This window comes from Amblyraja radiata, chromosome 28 (genome assembly GCF_010909765.2).
Source record: "Amblyraja radiata isolate CabotCenter1 chromosome 28, sAmbRad1.1.pri, whole genome shotgun sequence".
Lineage (NCBI taxonomy): Eukaryota > Metazoa > Chordata > Chondrichthyes > Rajiformes > Rajidae > Amblyraja > Amblyraja radiata.
In genome coordinates this window covers 36,146,987-36,165,260 of record NC_045983.1, presented here as the reverse complement: position 1 = coordinate 36,165,260, position 18,274 = coordinate 36,146,987, and the positions used below count along the sequence as shown (strand labels likewise).

The 18,274-nt window shown below is 45.3% G+C and overlaps 1 protein-coding gene across 1 annotated transcript; it reads right to left on the bottom strand.

The window, feature by feature from the left end:
- Positions 1 to 2,325: 2,325 nt before the first annotated feature.
- On the bottom strand, positions 2,326 to 15,303 carry dusp14 (dual specificity phosphatase 14). The gene is made up of 2 exons (XM_033046335.1): positions 15,153 to 15,303; positions 2,326 to 4,035 (listed from the first exon to the last, which is right to left on the bottom strand). Exon 2 carries the CDS (start codon positions 3,947 to 3,949, stop codon positions 3,341 to 3,343), a length of 609 nt encoding a protein of 202 aa, XP_032902226.1. The 5' UTR covers positions 3,950 to 4,035; positions 15,153 to 15,303; the 3' UTR covers positions 2,326 to 3,340.
- Between the last annotated feature and the right edge of the window lie 2,971 nt (positions 15,304 to 18,274).

Genomic DNA, 18,274 nt, shown 5'->3' with positions numbered 1-18,274 from the left:
TTCTGTTTTATTAACTGAATAAAACACACATTTGAACCAACCCCAAGGAGTGGATAAAGGCTTCAATTGACTGTTGAACATGTGACAATGTTGGGCAGTTTACTTGTAATTTCTTTTGTAATCCACGGGATATTTTATGTAAGTGATTTTCATTTTCATTTCTCGCATTTAGATTTGATGAAAATGAATGGCAGGAAAATCACTACACTATGAATCTTATTCAAGTGATCAGCGACAGCAGTCACATTATTGTGTGTGTGTGTGTGTGTGCAGCACAATTCATTGAAATGTCTGCTGTGTAAATTCGCTACCTGCACCACAGGCCTCGATCGTGAGAAAAGACAAGAGAACTGTTGATAGAATAATTTTGAGACACTTCTAAGCTAGAATAACATCTGAATTTACATAACATCCAGAGCAGTTGTGAAAGAGAAGTTATATTGAACCATTTGAAGTGTTCAATGGAGCTGCTATTTGATGTTTGGTCTTCTGTCTCTGTTTAAAATGTTTAATTGGCCTGCTGAGTAATGCAAATTAAATGACTATCTGTAAATTCTACTTTTGCATTAAACAGTTGCTAGTTCTGCAAATTCTGACTGTATTAGCATATTCATACTACTGGAAATTATACTTCTAAAATCCATTTGCACACATCAGTATGTTCTTCAAAAAAACCAACAGACTCATGGTATTGTGCTTGTACTAAATCAGTTGAAATATATTATAAACCCAATATATGCTCCTGTTCACGGCAAGGTTTTACAGTACCCTCCATAATATTTGGGACAAAGACCCATCATTTATTTATTTGCCTCTATTCCACAATTTGAGATTTGTAATAGAAATAATCACATGTGGTTAAAATGCACATTGTCATATTTTAATAAAGGCCATTTTTATACATTTTGGTTTCACCATGTAGAAATTACAGCTGTGTTTATACATAGTCCCTACATTTGAGGGTACCATAATGTTTGGGACACATGGCTTCGCAGGCGTTTGTAATTGCTCAGGTGTGTTTAATTGCCTCCTTAATGCAGCGAAAAGAGAACTCTCAGCACCTAGTCTTTCCTCCAGTCTTTCCATCACCTTTGAAAACTTTTATTGCTGTTTCTCAACATAAGGACTAAAGTTGTACCAATCAAAGTCAAAGAAGCCATTATGAGACTGATGAACAAAAATAAAACTGAGACATCAGCCAAACCATAGGCTTACCAAAATCAACTGTTTGGAACATCATTAAGAAGAGAGCACTGGTGAGCTTACTAATCGCAAAGGGACTGGTAGGCCAATGAAGGTCATAGCTGATGACAGAAGAATTCTCTCTATAATAAAGAAAAATCCCCAAACACCTGTCCGACAGATCAGAAGCACTCTTCAGGAGTCAGGTGTGGATTTGTCAATGACCACTGTCCGCAGAAGACTTCATGAACAGAAATGAAAGGTGTATATAAAACCCTCATATCACATATTCCAATGGAATCTTCCAAATATCCCACTGGCATTTCTTTCTTCAAACATTCCCTGACTTAGACAAAAGGTACAGGAAGTAGGCCAGTCGGCCCTTCGATGTGATCATATCTGATCGTCCCCAATCAGTACCCCGTTCCTGCCTTCTCCCCATATCCTCTGCTATCTTTAAGAGCCCTATCTAGCTCTCTCTTGAAAGTATCCAGAGAACCAGCCTCCATTGCCCTCTGAGGCAGATAATTCCACAGACTCACAACTCTGTCGAGACCCATCTTTAGACTGAGAGATGGGGAAAGGGAAACGAGAGATATAGATGGTGATGTAGACATAGAACAAATAAATGAAAGATATGCAAAAAAGTAAAGATGAAAAAGGAGACAGGCCACTGTTAGCTGTGGGCTAGGAGAAAAGGAGTTACAGACAATGAGACTCAACATGACGACTTGTGTGGGGGAGGGACATAGAGAGAGGGAAAACAAGGGTTACATAATAGCTGCCTAAGAAATATGAGGTGCTGTTCCTCCAATTTGTGATTGGCCTCACTCTGACAATGGAGGAGGCCCAGGACAGAAAGGTCAGTGGGAATGGGTGCAATTTACCCCAATTTGTCATTTCACAGAAGAATCCCAACCTGAAACATCACCTATCCATGTCCTCCAGACTCGCTGCCTGACCCATTGAGTTACGGGGGTGGAAAAACTGGCAGTAAGGGTGAGCTGAGGGAAGGAAGTCAAAGGAAGGGGGTGCAAGTATGGGCATGGCCAGAATGTGCAGGTTCATTCTGTAGGATGAAGGTGTGGCTCAGTAGAGCAAGGACTCAAAGCACCATACTCATCAAATTAGACAAATATTTGCAATTTTATATAAAAACACCTTTTATTTCATTTTGTTGTTGATAAAGCTCTTCATACATTGCAATTCCCGTTGAAGAAAACCATTTACAAGCAGTGCCAGAGATAACCAACTGTTACAACATTCTTGTTGTGTTTGGCCGACATTTGCCAACCCATTAGATAGTCGGCTCCTGTCAGTCTGATGACTTGCCGGCCCAGGATGTCAGAAAGTGCACGGATGATGAGCCATGAATCCCATCACGGAGCAGATACCAACCCTGAACCTGTAAACCCCAGAAGATAAACGCACAACACTGAGAAATACCACACACTCACTGGGAAGCCAAATGCAAGCAAGTCTTCATTGGCACAAAAAACTCTGTTCATTGATTCACTCCAGCACATTTTTCTCTTTAAATTTGTGCTTTTAAAAACAAATAGCAGCAGCACTGTTCAACGTTTCACCGACTGCACAGGGCTATCCAATAGACAAGCTCGTCTCTGCTTGCGTTTGACCACAGCCCTCATTAGAAGGTAGGCAGCACACAGGACAGAACAACAATGAAGCAGTGCAAATCGAATCATTACATTTACAGTTTAGGTCTTGTTCAAAATGGACTGAGCTGCAATCTGCCCAAGTCCATAGCAGCAACTATCAAGCATCACTGGGCCAGCCAAACTCTCCACTCTACGGCCTACAGTGTAAGTGCCACTTCCAGCCAGTATCACAAAGATTAATATCTTCTTGCATGTCCATTAAAAGGGACACAATTAAAAACATTAAAGATAAAATAATTAGGATTAATTTTAGAAATATTTAAAAATGATTTCCATGACCAAGCTTTAAGGCCGGCCTGGGCTTAACAGATTTACGATATTCCAGGGCCATTTGGGGAAACAGAACATTGAAGCTTAATCCATTTACGACAGATTCAGCTGAAACTACGTTAGTATTTGCCATCAGATTTACATATCCTATGGGAGACATTAATTTTTTATTATTATAGTGTGGTCAAAGATTAGTTCCTCAACTTATGTTAAATGCCCCAGAAGGGGGTGAGGTTCCTGGTTTCCTTTTCGTAAACATCTGCGATCACCCCGATGGGGGACTGCACCATTTTCACGCTGTTCTTGCCAAAGAGTTTCCGCTCGTACTCAATGAGCTGCTTCCAGAAGCCCACGTTGGGCCGGATGATGGGCCGGCGAGATTTGACCCAGTTGTGAGCCTCCAGCAGGGAGATCTTGTGGAACTTCATCAGGTACGCAATACAAAGGGAGGCGGATCTACTGACTCCAGCCACGCAGTGCACCAAAGCAGATCCATGCTTCTTGCTAATGCTGTGGATCTTGTCGGCAATGCTGTCGAAGTAAAGGGAGAGTGGGGCATGGGGCAGGTCTGCCACTGGCACCTTGACATACTCCACCTCAGGCCAGTTGGCATTGGGGATCTCCATGGTGGCGTTAATGATGCAGGTGATGCCCTTGGACAGGACCAGGTTGCGGTTGGCAGCTGCATTCCCACTGCTCAGGTAGAGGAAGGGGGTGATCTGTGCAATCCCACCCAGCACCCCTCCAGTCACTAGCCGGGGCTTAGAGGAGGGACCGGGCGGGGTGCGGTGAAAAAAGCTTTGACTGCGGGAACTCATTGAAGTGTTGCCTCAGCGCTGCTGTACATCAGCGGGCCTGGAACTAAAGCTGCAATCAGGCTTTCTGCCAGCCAATATTACTGGACCTGAAAAACAGCGAGAGAATATGATTATATCATGATTACAGCCAGATAAGCAACTGTTCACTCTGACAGCACTGAAAACATACCCAACCCGCCCAACCAAGTACCCACTTGATCCATACAAATATTGTGTATATACTTACTGTAATACTTTTACTGAACTGCATGCAAAAATGTAATTTCACTCTTACCTCGGTACATGTGAAGTGTACCATTGAATTTTGGATCTGTCTGGAATTTCATCGAATAGACTTTCAACTAAGAAAATTGTGGCAATACCTGGTCAAGGCCCTTAGAAACACCTTCTATTCACATCGCTACTTTAAACGAGGAAACCATCCACAGAACTTCACAGAAACAAAGCCAAGATATTCAAGAAACAAGTGGTCCACATCAGACGACCAAACTCCTGGGAAACTTGGTGTTGATGCAGAAACAGGAATGGAGATTTGTCAAGTCCCAAAGTACGATGATAGGGACAGGAATGAAAAGGTAGCTCGAAATGTAAACAGCGAGAGAACATGACAGGACCTTAACCCTGAAATCAGCCAAGAACGTGGCTCAGGAGTTAGACTTCAGAAACATCTGTGGAGTAAGTGAGACCTTTTACTAAGAGTTAAGTCAAAGGTAAAGAGTGTTTTATTGTCACTTGGACCAAAGCGGAACAATGACATTCTTACTTGTAGCTGCACAATCTGGACAAAAACCTTCGATAAACAAAATAAATAAATAGACCAATATAGTCCCAATTGCAAAATAGCTCATAGTTCTTAGTTTAATTGGAGTTTGTGGTGTTCAATAGTCTGATGGTTGTTGGAAAGAAGCTGTTCTTGAACCTGGATGTTACAATTTTCAGGCTCCTGTACCTTCTTCCTGAAGGTTGCAGCGAGATGAGAGCGTGGCCAGGGTGGTGTGGGTCTCTGGTGATGCTGGCTGCCTTTTTGAGGCAGCGCCTCCTGTAGATCCCTTCAATGGTGGGGAGGTCAGTACCTGTGATGGACCTTCGATGGTGGGGAGGTCAGTACCTGTGATGGACCGGGCAGTGTCCCCAACTCTTTCTAATCTCTTTCACTCCCGGGCATCCGTTGCCAAACATGATGCAATCAGTCAATATGCCCCCACCACACACTTGTAGATGTTCAAGAGTGTATTCATCGACATGCAAAATCTTCAAATCTGAGCAATGTTGATGGTGCATAAAGCACTCCAAACCAACAAACTGGTGCCCCGCACGCACGCACGCCACGCCAGGTTGATTGCATTCGTCGAATCAGGGCGGACAATGTGAAGGTTGCAAACTCCCACAGCTGATGCAATAAGGAATCAGTAAAAAGGTGACTGGTGCCTTTATGTGAGGTTATATGAGGAGTTCCACTTCAATTACATGGTGCTTTAGTAACACTGCCGCATGAATATTGTAGAGATAAGGTCTCCAAGAATGTGCTTGCTATGGGAAGAGTGTAATACATTCATCGGATTAGTTCCCCGAACAACAGGGTTTTTGTTGACCAGACCTGTATTATCCAAGGTTTAAGGAATAAGAATGGTCTCACCAAAACTTAGAAGATTCTTAAAGCACTCAATTGGTTGGAAAAGGGAGTCAGAAAAGGGAGCAAGCTTTTTGAGGGGAGAAATATCTTCAGACTGTGAATCTTTGGAATTTTGTGGAGGACTATGCAGACACTGACACTGGTATTGAACATGGCAGCAGTTGTTGCAAAAAGGTAAATGAACGAAATGTGGAAACATGAAAGGAACTGCCGTCAAAGGCCAGCAGAGGACACCGGTCACTGATTTAGAGACAGGATTCTGGAGCAAAATACAAGGTGCTGGAAGAACACAGAAGGTCAGGCAGCATCAGTGGAGGGACATAGCCATGAGCAAGGGCCACAGATGCTGATGTCCAATTTTGATTCAATTCAACAGTGGATTTGGTTCAAAGTACCCGTTTTTTATTTGTTCTTATTAAAATACATTTCATCAGTTTCTGCTTGATTACCCTTTCAGAAGTCTCTCTGTAACATTTAACTTCTCCTGAACTAACAGCCATTGGAGGAATTTACCCGTGTAATGGGATGTTAACATAACTCTAGTAATGTCACCATTCTTGACCAGGCCCTTTGGCCTGAGTGCTGACCATGATGCCGAGACCAACATAATCCATATCCATGCACCTATCCTAAAGTCCCTTAAATGCCTTAATCTCTGCCGCAACCATCACGTTCCAGACCCCCACTATCCTCTGTCTGTAAAAAAACTTATCCCACATATTTTCCTCCCACACCCACGTTTCCACAATGGCCACAACACCATAGTCCCAGCACCGATCCAGGATCTAAGCTCATCTGCCTTCTCCACAATACTTGCATTTGAACAAACACACTTCAGCCCTTCAGTGTCGCCATGTTCCTTCACCTCTCCCTGCCCATCCTTCCGTTGAGACTTAGTGGTCCTAACCTCTATCTTCCCATCACCCCTTCGATATCTGACCTGCTGCTCTGGTTCCCACCTGAGTCTCTAGTTTAAACCCTCCCAGATAGCACTAGCGAACCTCCCTGCAAGTGTTAACATTATCTAGAACCTTTTAGTAATCTATGTATACAGAGTGGTGTGCATGTGTGCCTGTCATAAATGCGGTCCTAATGATATTGTTCCATACAAGTAGAACTACATAATCAACCTGTATTTAAAGTTAAAACAGAGATGACCACTGTCAATTTCACATTGCTGTGAAAACTGACAAAAACATTAAAGCTGAGAATAGCAGCGTATTAACTCTGCTCATCAATGTTTGTTATTACAAATTAATAATGCATTCAGCTTTTTAAATATTTATAAGCTGGTTCTTATTCTAACTTTTCTTTGATGGAATTGTTCTTCTTTCCTAAACCGGAGAAAACCCACGCGGTCACGGGGAGAACATGTAAACACCGTACTGACAGCACCCGTAGTAAGGATGGAACCTGGGTCTCTGGCACTGTGAGGCAGCAACTCCAGTGCTGAGCCACCCTAGTGATGGCTGTTCGGGGAACTCAGGCTCAAAATTGATGACCTGGAATCTGAGCTTCAAACTGGGGCACCTTTGATTACCTGGCTATTGTGTCATCGAGGCAGAGTCATACAACATGGAAGCAGGCCCTTCGGCCCAACTTGCCCACACCGACCAACATATCCCATCTGCACTGGTCACAGCTGCCTCCATTTGGCCCATATCCCTCTAAACCTGTGCTATCCATGTACCTGTCCAAATCTTTCTTAAACATTGCATCTGCCTCAACTACCTCCTCTGGCAGCTCGTTCCATTCAACCACCATCCCCTCACCTTAAACGTGGTTAGCACACAACAAAACCTTGGTACACGTGACACTAAGCTAAACTGTGTCCTCTGGTTCTCAATTCACCTACTTTAGGCAAGAGACTCTGCATTTACCCAATCTAGTCCTCTCTTCACTCTCCCCATCTTGACAACTCATTCCTATAACATGGTGACCAAAACTGACACAATCCTCTAAATGTGTCCTTGTGATATATATCTGTAACATGACCTCCCAACTTCTATGTTCAATACTTTGACTGATCAAAACCACAGGAGACACGCCCCCAGTTAGAAACTCCCGGAGCAGGAGGTCACAGATCAGGCAACCCTCTAGGATGGTGGAGGAGGCACAGCTAATATTAGAGAGGTCTGAGCTGCTTGATTATCTTGATTAGATTTTTTTTGGGTTGGTGACAAAGGTGATAGATGTTGTCTACATGGATTTCAGCAAAGTACTTGATAAACTCCCCATGGTAGGCTGATCCAGACACATGGGATTAACAGTGACTTGGTGGTATGGATTTAGAACTGGTTTACTGACAGAAGCAGAGGGTTGTGGGGAAGGACAATATTCGGGATATATATATATTAAAATGATCAGTAAGTTTGCAGATGACACTGAGATTGCTGGGGTCCCAGACTGTGAGGAAGTCTATCGAAGTATGCTGTGGCATCTAGATCAGCTACAGTAATGGCCTGAGGAATGGCAGGCGGACTTTAACCTGAGCAAATGTTAGGTGTGGTACTTTGGGAGGTTATTTTGGGAGAAAATATACAATTAATGACATGATCCTCACCAGTATTAAACATAGAAAATAGGTGCAGGAGAAGGCCATTTGGCCCTTTGAGCCTGCACCGTGTAGAAGGACCCACAGCTCCCTGAAAATGGCAACATAATAGATGGAGCGGTAATGAAGCTTGCTTTCATCGCTCGGGGCATTGAGTTAATGGAAGTCATGATGCAGCTATATTGTGGCACTTTGACAAGATTCCCTTGAAAGCCAGCTGATTGTCACAAATCCCATACTACCCTTCCCACATTCTTGCCGTGATATTTCTCACTCCGGATTAAATCTTCCGTTCCACTGCTTCCACTCAGTGAAGTCAGGCTGGCGGTGTTTGTGGAGTCCCTACACTGACAAACTCCGCAAAATTCATTCTACACACAGGGAGGTTGCTACAAACTCACGACCCAGACACTAATACTACTACTCAAGGCCAACAAGGTGCAAATATAGTACTCATGGACACTAATAGTACTCAAGGCCAACAAGGTGCCCAGCTGAGGCATCACTACAAAATATCTGTAAGTTGGGACTATTTTTATGTTGTGTTTAGAATGCAACTAACTATGGTCGACATACAACCTAGGATAACAATTCTGAGGGAACACTGCACTGGCAGAGATGTGGTTTCAGGACAAACATCACGATGTGGGCTCTGCTTGTCCCTGCAAATGAATCCAGAGGAACAGAAACAAAAATCGGTGTTGTTACTGAGCCAAGAGGATAAGCCAAGAATGAGGCTGTTTGCATCCTGCCACCAAGGAACAGAGGGCAGGAAGGTCTTGATCTTCAATCAGACAACACAGAGTGCTGGAGTAACTCAGTGGGTAACGCAGCATCTCGGGAGAAAACGAATAGGTGACATATGGGTCAGAACCCTTCTTCAGACTTCATCCTTCTTGGGTTTGAAAGGTTTTGTCCTAAAAAACGTCACCTATTCCTTTTTCTTCAGAAATGCTGCCTGACCCACTGAGTTATTCCTGCATTTTATGTCTGTCTTCAGTATAAACTAGCATCTGCAGTTTCTTCCTATGCATCCTCCATTTACAGTTGCAGTCAGTGTAGGAGGGTCACTAAAGGTGCTGCCAGATCAGCTGCTCAATGCCTACATCACCAGGTCCACAAACTGCCCAACACAAAGCAGCACAATATGTCAGGATTGTGGAGTTTGCACGTTCTTCCTTTGACTACGAGTTTCATCCATACCCCAGACTGGCCACTGTTAATTGTCCTGGTCTGTGCACAGGTGGGAGCTGGTGTTAAATCCATTGCCACCCAACAGCCACATCAATTCTGAGCCAGTTGTCCTGGAAATCTCACCCCTATTCCCAGGATCAGTTGGTTTCACTTGAATTGTAATCTGAAAGGTCTTGGTCATGTGAATGCATTTGGAATGGGCATGGTAGAGCAGAACATCAGAGACAGCAAGGATTTCTACCCTTGGCCTTCTTCACTTCCTGCAACCAAGTTCAATCCTGGGAGAGGACAAACACAAGGTCCACGTTAAACTGGGGCATTGTGAACAACCCAAAGCCAATAATAAGCAGACAAAATGTTAGGAAGGAACTGCAGATGCTGGTTTAAACCAAAGATAGACACAAAATGCTGCAGTAACTCAGCGGGTCAGACAGCATCTCTGGAGAAAAGGAATAGGTGATGCTTCATCACCTTAATTAAACTCCTCCCATTCCCACACTGACCTTTCTGTCCTGGACCTACTCCACTGTCCAGTGAGGCCAAACGCAAATTGGAGGAACAGCACCTCATATTTCACTTGGGCTGCTCACAACCCAGGGATATGAATATTGACTTTAACTTCAAGTAACCCTTGCTTTCCCTCTCTCTCTCCAATCCTTCCCACCCTAATCATTGTACTAGCCTCAAAGTCATCTTGTTGAGTCTCATTGCCTGTAACCACACAGCTAACAATGGCCTGTTTCATTTATCATCGTTACTTATGCTGCATATCTTTCATTCATTTGTTCTATGTCTCTCTACATCATTGTCTATCTCGTTTCCCTTTCCCCCAACTCTCACTCAAGAAGGGTCTCGACCCGAAGCGTCACCTATTCCTTTTCTCCAGAGATGTGGTTTGACCCGCTGAGTTACTCCAGCTTTTTGTGACTATCTTCGCCAATAATCAGCAGTTAATCACAAGGAACAGAGTCAGGAACAGCCGGTCCCGGATTCTTCAATCTTTTCTTAGTGTGCAGCACCCAAGACCCAAGATTAAATATCTTTCATTTCTCAGCACATCTAATCTTGTCTGATAAAAGGCACTGCAAAAATAAAAGAGAGGACTATTCATCTTGTGCATTGGTGGTTGGTGGAAATGAATGCTGCCGTTAGCTGTTGCATGACATCACTAGCCATGAATAACATCTCGTACATTCTGCCTAATTTATTCACACACACTAGATGTCTGTCTCTCCACGGACTGGCTGTGAAACCCTAGCAACATGTCACATATAGCTCCTCAATCTACTCAAACCAGAGCCCACGCTGTGGTCACACACGGTGTCTGCTTCAGATGATTCAAAACCCTTAAACCCAGTGCTCAGAAAAAATGTAAAAGGCAAGAGTCGACCTCCTCCCACAACGTCACCCAAGTGGTTACTAGTTACATAATAGGTTCAAGAGCAGAGACAACAAACATTATAGCCCACAGATAACAGCCCGTGGCAAGGTCCATCTAACGCCGCTGATCATATCAAACTCTATTGACGTATCAAAATTCCACAGCTCTTTAGAGAAATACTTACTCACAAATCGAACATCTGCCCCTTCTTCAACAAAATTTCAGATTGGATTCTGCAGAGATATTACCATCCAACAAAAATAATCACCACCACCCGACAATAAAACACAAACGTGTGTTGGTTCATTGTGGGAACTCGCAGGATGAAAACTAGGCACCATGACAGCAGAAAGGAGAGCTCTGTTGCTTTACTCACCACCACAGGTTCCTGAACCCCTTCAACCCAACCTCCCACTGAACCCCCTCTGCTGGTACCCCCAACTCTACACACCAGCACCGACCCTGAACCCTGTCTGCCAAGCCCCCTCCACTGGGCCACCCAGCTTTAATCCCCAACACAGGTCCCCGGACCCCCTCCCCGGCCCAACCAGTCACACCGCCTCCGCTTTACATTTAAAATTATTAAGGGATTGGACAGGGAAGATACAGGAAAAATGTTCCCGATGTTGGGGGAGTCCAGAACCAGGGGTCACAGTTTAGGAATAAGGGGTAGGCCATTTAGGACTGAGTCCAATTCACTGAAGGTATTCAAGAGGCCTGTCCCACTTGGCTGTCATTCGCGCGCCATTTACGCGACCTGCTAGCGTGTGGACAGGCACATGGAGTGGTGTGGAGGCGTGTGGACTTTGTCCTGCACTAAATCTTCGCGCGCCACCGGCCTGTCGCGTAACTGATGGCCAAAGTGGGACAGGTGTGACGCAACATCTCATCTCCAACAGCAGCAGAAGCAGGCAAACGATCGTCGGACTCGGCCTGGGGCTCACGGCCGTTGCGGTCCGGATCAGCCCCCACTCCTACTCCCAGAGCGGGGCCAAGACGATTGGAGATTAACACAAAATGCTGGAGTAATTCAGCGGGACCGGCAGCATCTCTGGAGAGAAGCAATGGGTGACGTATCGGGTCGAGACCCTTCTTTCAGACTGAAGAAGTCTCGACCAGAAACATCACCCATTCCTTCTCTCCAGAGATGCTGCCGGTCCCACTGAGTTACTCCAGCATTTTGTGTCCATCTTCAAATGACGTCACGCGCTCCAGACGGCTGTGGGGGCGCATGATGACACGCGCGACCATCGCACGTCAGTCACTGTCTGATGCGTAAATGACGGCCCAAGTGGGACAGGCCCTTTAGATTTAGCTCTTAGGGCTAAAGGAATCAAGGGATATGGGGAGAAAGCGGGAACGGGTACTGATTTTAGATGATCAGCCACAATCATATTGGCAATATACAATAGGTGCAGAATCTTCCACAATCAGTACCCCGTTCCTGCCTTCTCCCCATATCCCTTGACTCCGCTATCTTTAAGAGCTCTATCTAACTCTCTCTTGAAAGCATCCAGAGAACCGGTCTCCACCTGTGGAATTCTCTGAGGCAGAGAATTCCACAGACTCACAACTCTCTGTGTGAAAAAGTATTTCCTCATCTCCGTTCTAAATGGCTTACCCCTTATTCTTAAATTGTGGCCCCTGGTTCTGGACTCCCCCAACAACGGGAACATGTTTCCAAACCTTTAATAATCTTATATGTTTCAATAAGATCCCCTCTCACCCGTCTAAATTCCAGAGTGTACAAGCCCAGCCGCTCCATTCTATCAACATACAGTATGACAGTCCCGCCATCCCGGGAATTAACCTTGTGAACCTACGCTGCACTCCCTCAATAGCAAGAATGTCCTTCCTCAAATTTGGAGACCAAAAACTGCACACAATACTCCAGGTGTGGTCTCACCAGGTCCCTGTACAGCTGCAGAAGGACCTCTTTGCTCCTATACTCAACTACTCTTGTTATGAAAGCCAACATGCCATTCACTTTCTTCACTGCCTGCTGTACCTGCATGCTTACTTTCAGTGACTGCATGCTTACTTTCAGTGAATGGTGGTGCTGGCTTGAAGGGCCGCATGGCCTACTGCACCTATTTTTCTATGTTTCTACAGACCCCTGAACCCCTTTAACTGAACCCCCTCTGCTGGTCCCTTCAGCTTTACTCACCAGCACATAGCTGCCGTGCCATCGTGGTCAATGTAACTGGGCTGAGATATCTACCACCCACACCAACAATGTTGCTGACAAAACACACACACGTTCCACAGCAGAAGAGCTGCTCGAGTCATTGTTTCCATAATTCCAAAATCTAGAGTGTCATAATCAACAAACAGTATTTGTATATAAAGGAAAAATAAATGTACTGGCTGCATGGTTGCAATATGGGTCACATCCATCCGACCAAACACCAGTAGACACATCCAAATGCTGCTTTACGTAGACTGCTACAATACCCAGTGTTCCACGCCCAAATATGTAAAGGGAAAGAGGCGAATACTCAAGTGTAATAATAATAATAAGAAGAATAAGAAGAAGGATAATGTAATAATAATAACGAACAATAAGATGAAGAATCAAGGCCAGTTTCTTGACAAAACCACTGTGATGCTGCATGGATGTTCTAGGGGAACACATCAGGTGTGCAGCCTTTACAATGTTTCTGAACTTGGTGTCAGAAATCACATTGGTGTCTGTGTTTAGATAACAGTCAAAGTAAGAGCTGGAGATGGCACATCCAGTCTGCTGGATCAAGGCAGAAGTGTAGTGACCAGGGCACATTCCAGCTGCCATCATGAGTTGATGGTACTCTGAGCAACAATGGGCTTGCTACTTGCTCCAGTGGGGACTGATATGTCTGTGCTCTCACCCCCTGCAATGATCTCCTGAAGCTAGTCTGAGTTGAAAGTTGCAATGTCAGGTGTGGCTCCACATTGAACTGGTAACATCCAGCAAAGCTACCAACCAAGTAACACACAGGCAAATTAGAAGCATTGATGTGATCAACTCTCACTCTAATGAACATGTTGGCATTGCTACTTGGGTTCAGTTGGGAGCGAGTGCAGTGGAGACATGAAGGCTGTAAGGCATCTCCAGAACTAACCGTGCCTCTAAACAAGCCTCTCAGTAGATACAGAGGAAAGCTGCCATGAAATCCAGGGCTAATCTAAATCCTGGCCTTAGGTCCGTTCCATGGCCAGAATGTGAGGGCATGTTGCCACCAGGCAGTCTCTGCTTCCCCACAGTAAACTTCACTCATCCTGCCCCCTCTGCTCAAAACCCCAGGGCAGCGCCAAGCAAACCTGTCGCCCGTCCTTCTCCCAAACGGGAATACTAGTGGCACAGTGTCTCTTAACGCTCAACTCGTGCTCAACACAACTTACATGAACACATCCATGTTAACACATGAGTACATGAACACATCCGTGTTAACACACATGTACGTGAACACACGTGTACATGAACACAACCATGTCTCGTCAATGAATAATTGAAGATACACAAAATGCTGGAGTAACTCAGCGGGACAGGCAGCATCTCTGAAGAAAAGGAATGGGCGACGTTTTGGGTCGAGAACTTTCTTCAAGAGAAGCTGGAGAAGCAATTTAACAATTGTATGATTCTCAGAGGAACGTCTCACTGTGCCTGGGCACATGTGACAAACATGGCAAGTCCACATCAAAGTCCGATCAAGGATAGTCCGAGGGTCTCCAATGAGGTAGATAGTAGTTCAGGACTGCTCTCTAGTTGTGGTAGGATGGTTCGGTTGCCTGATAACAGCCGGGAAGAAACTGTCCCTGAATCTGGAGGTGTGCGTTTTCACACTTCTGTACCTCTTGCCCGATGGGAGAGGGGAGAAGAGGGAGTGGCCAGGGTGAGACTGGTCCTTGATGATGCTGCTGGCCTTGCCGAGGCAGCGTGAGGTGTAGATGGAGTCAATGGAAGGAGGGTTGATAATGTGTGATGGTCTGGGCTGCGTCTACAATTCTCTGGTCTTGGATGGAGCTGTGTTGCATCCTAGACACCGAGAGCCGAGCTTAACCCAGGACTATTCCCATTGGAAGAAGCTGGCAAGAGCAAGGACAGACTGTGTAGCTCTGGCCTCCAGTCCCGGGGAAAGGGGAATACAGAGTCCGACTCCCAGAGTGGGGAGTGGGGACGTTGTGCGCCACGGGGCCATTCGGCCCATCGCGTCCCTCCCCCCCCCCCTGGGGCTTCAGAACCGCTCTGCTCTCACCAGAGTAACGTTTAAACCTCGCCCGGCAGCGTCGCCCCGCAACAACTCACAAAAATCACAGCGCGGATTCCAGCCCCGAACCTGATCATCATCTCAACCCCCGACTCCCAGCGCTGCCGCCCCGCGTCTCCCCCCATGTACCCCGCACCCCCGCCCCGCGTCTCCCCCCATGTACCCCGCCCGCACCCCCTCATTCCCCACTCTACCAGTGCCGGCCGCGCCCCATCTCTCTGTCTCCGCCGCCCCGGGTGAAGTCGCCGCCGCCGCCGCGTTTCCCGACGCAGATTCCGGGGAAATAAAGCGGCGGCTCCGCCTCCCCGACTCTGCTCTTCCGTTTAAAGGCGCCGCCCCGTCACCGACATCACAGCAACACAGAAGCACCGACATTCAATATGATGATGGCTGATCATCCACAATCAGTACCCCGTTCCTGCCTTCTCCCCATATCCTTCATTCATTTAGCCCCAAGAGCTACATCTAACTCTCTTGAAAACATGCAATGAATTGGCCTCCACTGCCTTCTGTGGCAGAGAATTCCAGATTCACAACTCTCTGGGTGAAAAAATGTTTCCTCATCTCAGCCCTAAATGGCCGACCCCTTATTCTTAAACTGTGACCCCTGGTTCTGGATTCCCCCAACATTTGGAACATTTTTCCTACATCGAGCCTGTCCAATCCCTGAAAATTTTTATGTTTCAAATCTATAAAAATCCCTCTCATCCTTCAAAATTCCAGTGAATATAAACCCAGTCCATCCTTTCTTTCATCATATGACACTCCTACCAACCCGGGAATTAACCTGGTGAACCTACGCTGCACTCCCTCAATAGCAAGAATGTCCTTCTTCAAACTAGGAGACCAAAACTGCACACAATACTCCAGGTGCAGTCTCACCAGGTACCTGTACAACTGCAGTGGGACCTCCTTGCTCCTATACTCAAATTGTCTTGCTGTGAAGACCAACATGCCATTTGCTTTCTTCACTGCTTGCTGTACCCGCATGCTTACTTTCAGTGTGTAGAAAAGAACTGCAGATGTTGGTTTAAATCAGTCTGAAGAAGGGTCTCGACCCAAAACGTCACCCATTCGTTCTCTCCAGAGATGCTACCTGTCCCATTGAGTTACTCCAGCATTTTGTGAGTAATGTCAAACCTTCCCTACACCACGGTAGTGTCACAACCTTCCTGGTTGTCCAGATTCGCCTCCATCTCAGGTCTAAGGATTTCTGTTTCTTCAGCTGTGACAATTTCCAACGTTCTGTGGGAAACATTTGCAATTTGCTCCCCAGAGTGGCGGACACTCACACCTTATCGGCAATGGATCTAACATTCACCAAATGTTCACCGATGAACTTCTAAAAGATGGGAGATTCCTGTCCTTGCTTCACTGTTAGAGGGCCAGTGAAAGTCTGGGGTGAGAAACTTAAGAACCTGGGCCAAATGACCTCATTGATGGGCTGAATGGCCCAACTCTACTCCCATTCCTTATAACCTTATCAACCTTCCTCAAACACAAATGTTTGAACTGAGGAAAATGTATCTAAGTGACAGAATGAAGCATAAGGTCATAAATGGTAGGAGTAGAATTTGAACATTCGGCCCATCAAGTCTACTCTGTCATTCAATCATGGCTGATCTACCTCTCTCCTAACCCCATTCTCCTGCTTCTCCCCATAACCGCTGACACTCATACTAATCAAGAATCTATCGATCTATCTATAATAGTCACACAGCACAAGGCTGGCGTGTGACCCATAGATTCTGTGACCCATAGATTCTCCACATTCCCATCAACTGCACCCAGAATCTAACACCCACACACACACAAACTTCCATTTACAGAGGCTAGTATATCTTTGGGATGTGGGAGGAAACTGAAGCACCCAGAGGAAACTCCACAGCGGCAGAGGTCAGGCTTGAATCTGGCTCACTCCAGCTGAGGTAACGGCACTCCTAGTTCTTCCTTTGCTCTAGGGTAGATCATTGAGCACCAGAGGGCATTTTGTCCCACTGCCCACCTAACCCATTACATTGATAAAACAGGCCAAATTACATGACTAGCATCTAGCATTACAAGCAGGACTTTACCCAGAGGTGAAAACCTTTCCCCACTTCCCCAATACTGTACTTCCAACCCAAAACGACAACCCTTAACTCTAAATGACGAATAAGCAGCTTGTGCAGCAGATTTATCTTATTTATAAGATTTTGAATACAGATGATTTCAGAGCTTTCCCTGAATCATCATCCCTGAATCTTATTTACCACCAAAATTCTTTGTTTCGCCGACTCCTTGGCACCGCAGTTCCTCCAATGACAAGGACATCTTTATCTGCATTGCTATTTTCGCCCACTTGCACACTACACAAAGGGAGAACTGATCGACATTATAACAGACACCTCCACATTATTCTAACTAATCTGTTTTCAAATAAAAATGTAGACAATTGTTTTTTCTGATAAAGTAAAAGAGCAAGACTATAGTTTGTTAAAACATTCTGCTCGCGAATTGTCAGATTCATATCCCTCTTCTTTAGGGATCACTATGTCTTGGATGTTTAGATCCGTAAAGCAATAATCGTTTGCTTGCAAGTGAACAGCAGAGAGCTACAGACAGTGTTATGGTGAGATCAGTCACATTATGCCCACATCCGTTTGTCCAGTGCTCTGTAAACTATTGTCAACATGGTCTTTGTGCATCATCATTCATGGCAGCCTCAGCTTTCCATCGCACTGATTCCTGGAGAACACTACGCCCTCTCCCATTTCTCCCCAAATCCTCGTCCATTTCCTTTTCTATGTTGATTTAGTTTAGAGATACTAGATACTTTAGCTAGAGAGATTTATTTAGTCCCTTAGTTTTATAGAACAAGTGTTATATCACTGCACATCTTTGTTGGTTTCTTCTCATAAGATAACTGGTCTTTTATTAAGGATTGTGAATCCTTTACTTCCAGTTCAGAGAGGCTGACCATGAAAGCACTTCTCTGCAGATCTCGGCACTAAATTGCAATCTATGTACCTGCTCCCACTTCTCTTGTTTAAAGCATGGCCATGTTTTGCCTTTCTCTCCTGCCTCACGTTCACTGGGGATAGATTCATGTTGATTTAGTTTTGTTTGCATTTTGAATCTGGAGTGGCACAGATCCCAATTGCCATGGCGACGGTTACAATCCTGTGCGGTGACGAGAATGCTTTTCAAGTGGCCGTTTGAAGGCTTAAACCAAAGTGGTTTCCATGACGAGGTGGCTGTGGCATTCAAATGTAAATGATGTTTACACCTCACTGCCTGGTGTCGGTGACCAAGTGCACTGGACTCCAACACAAAC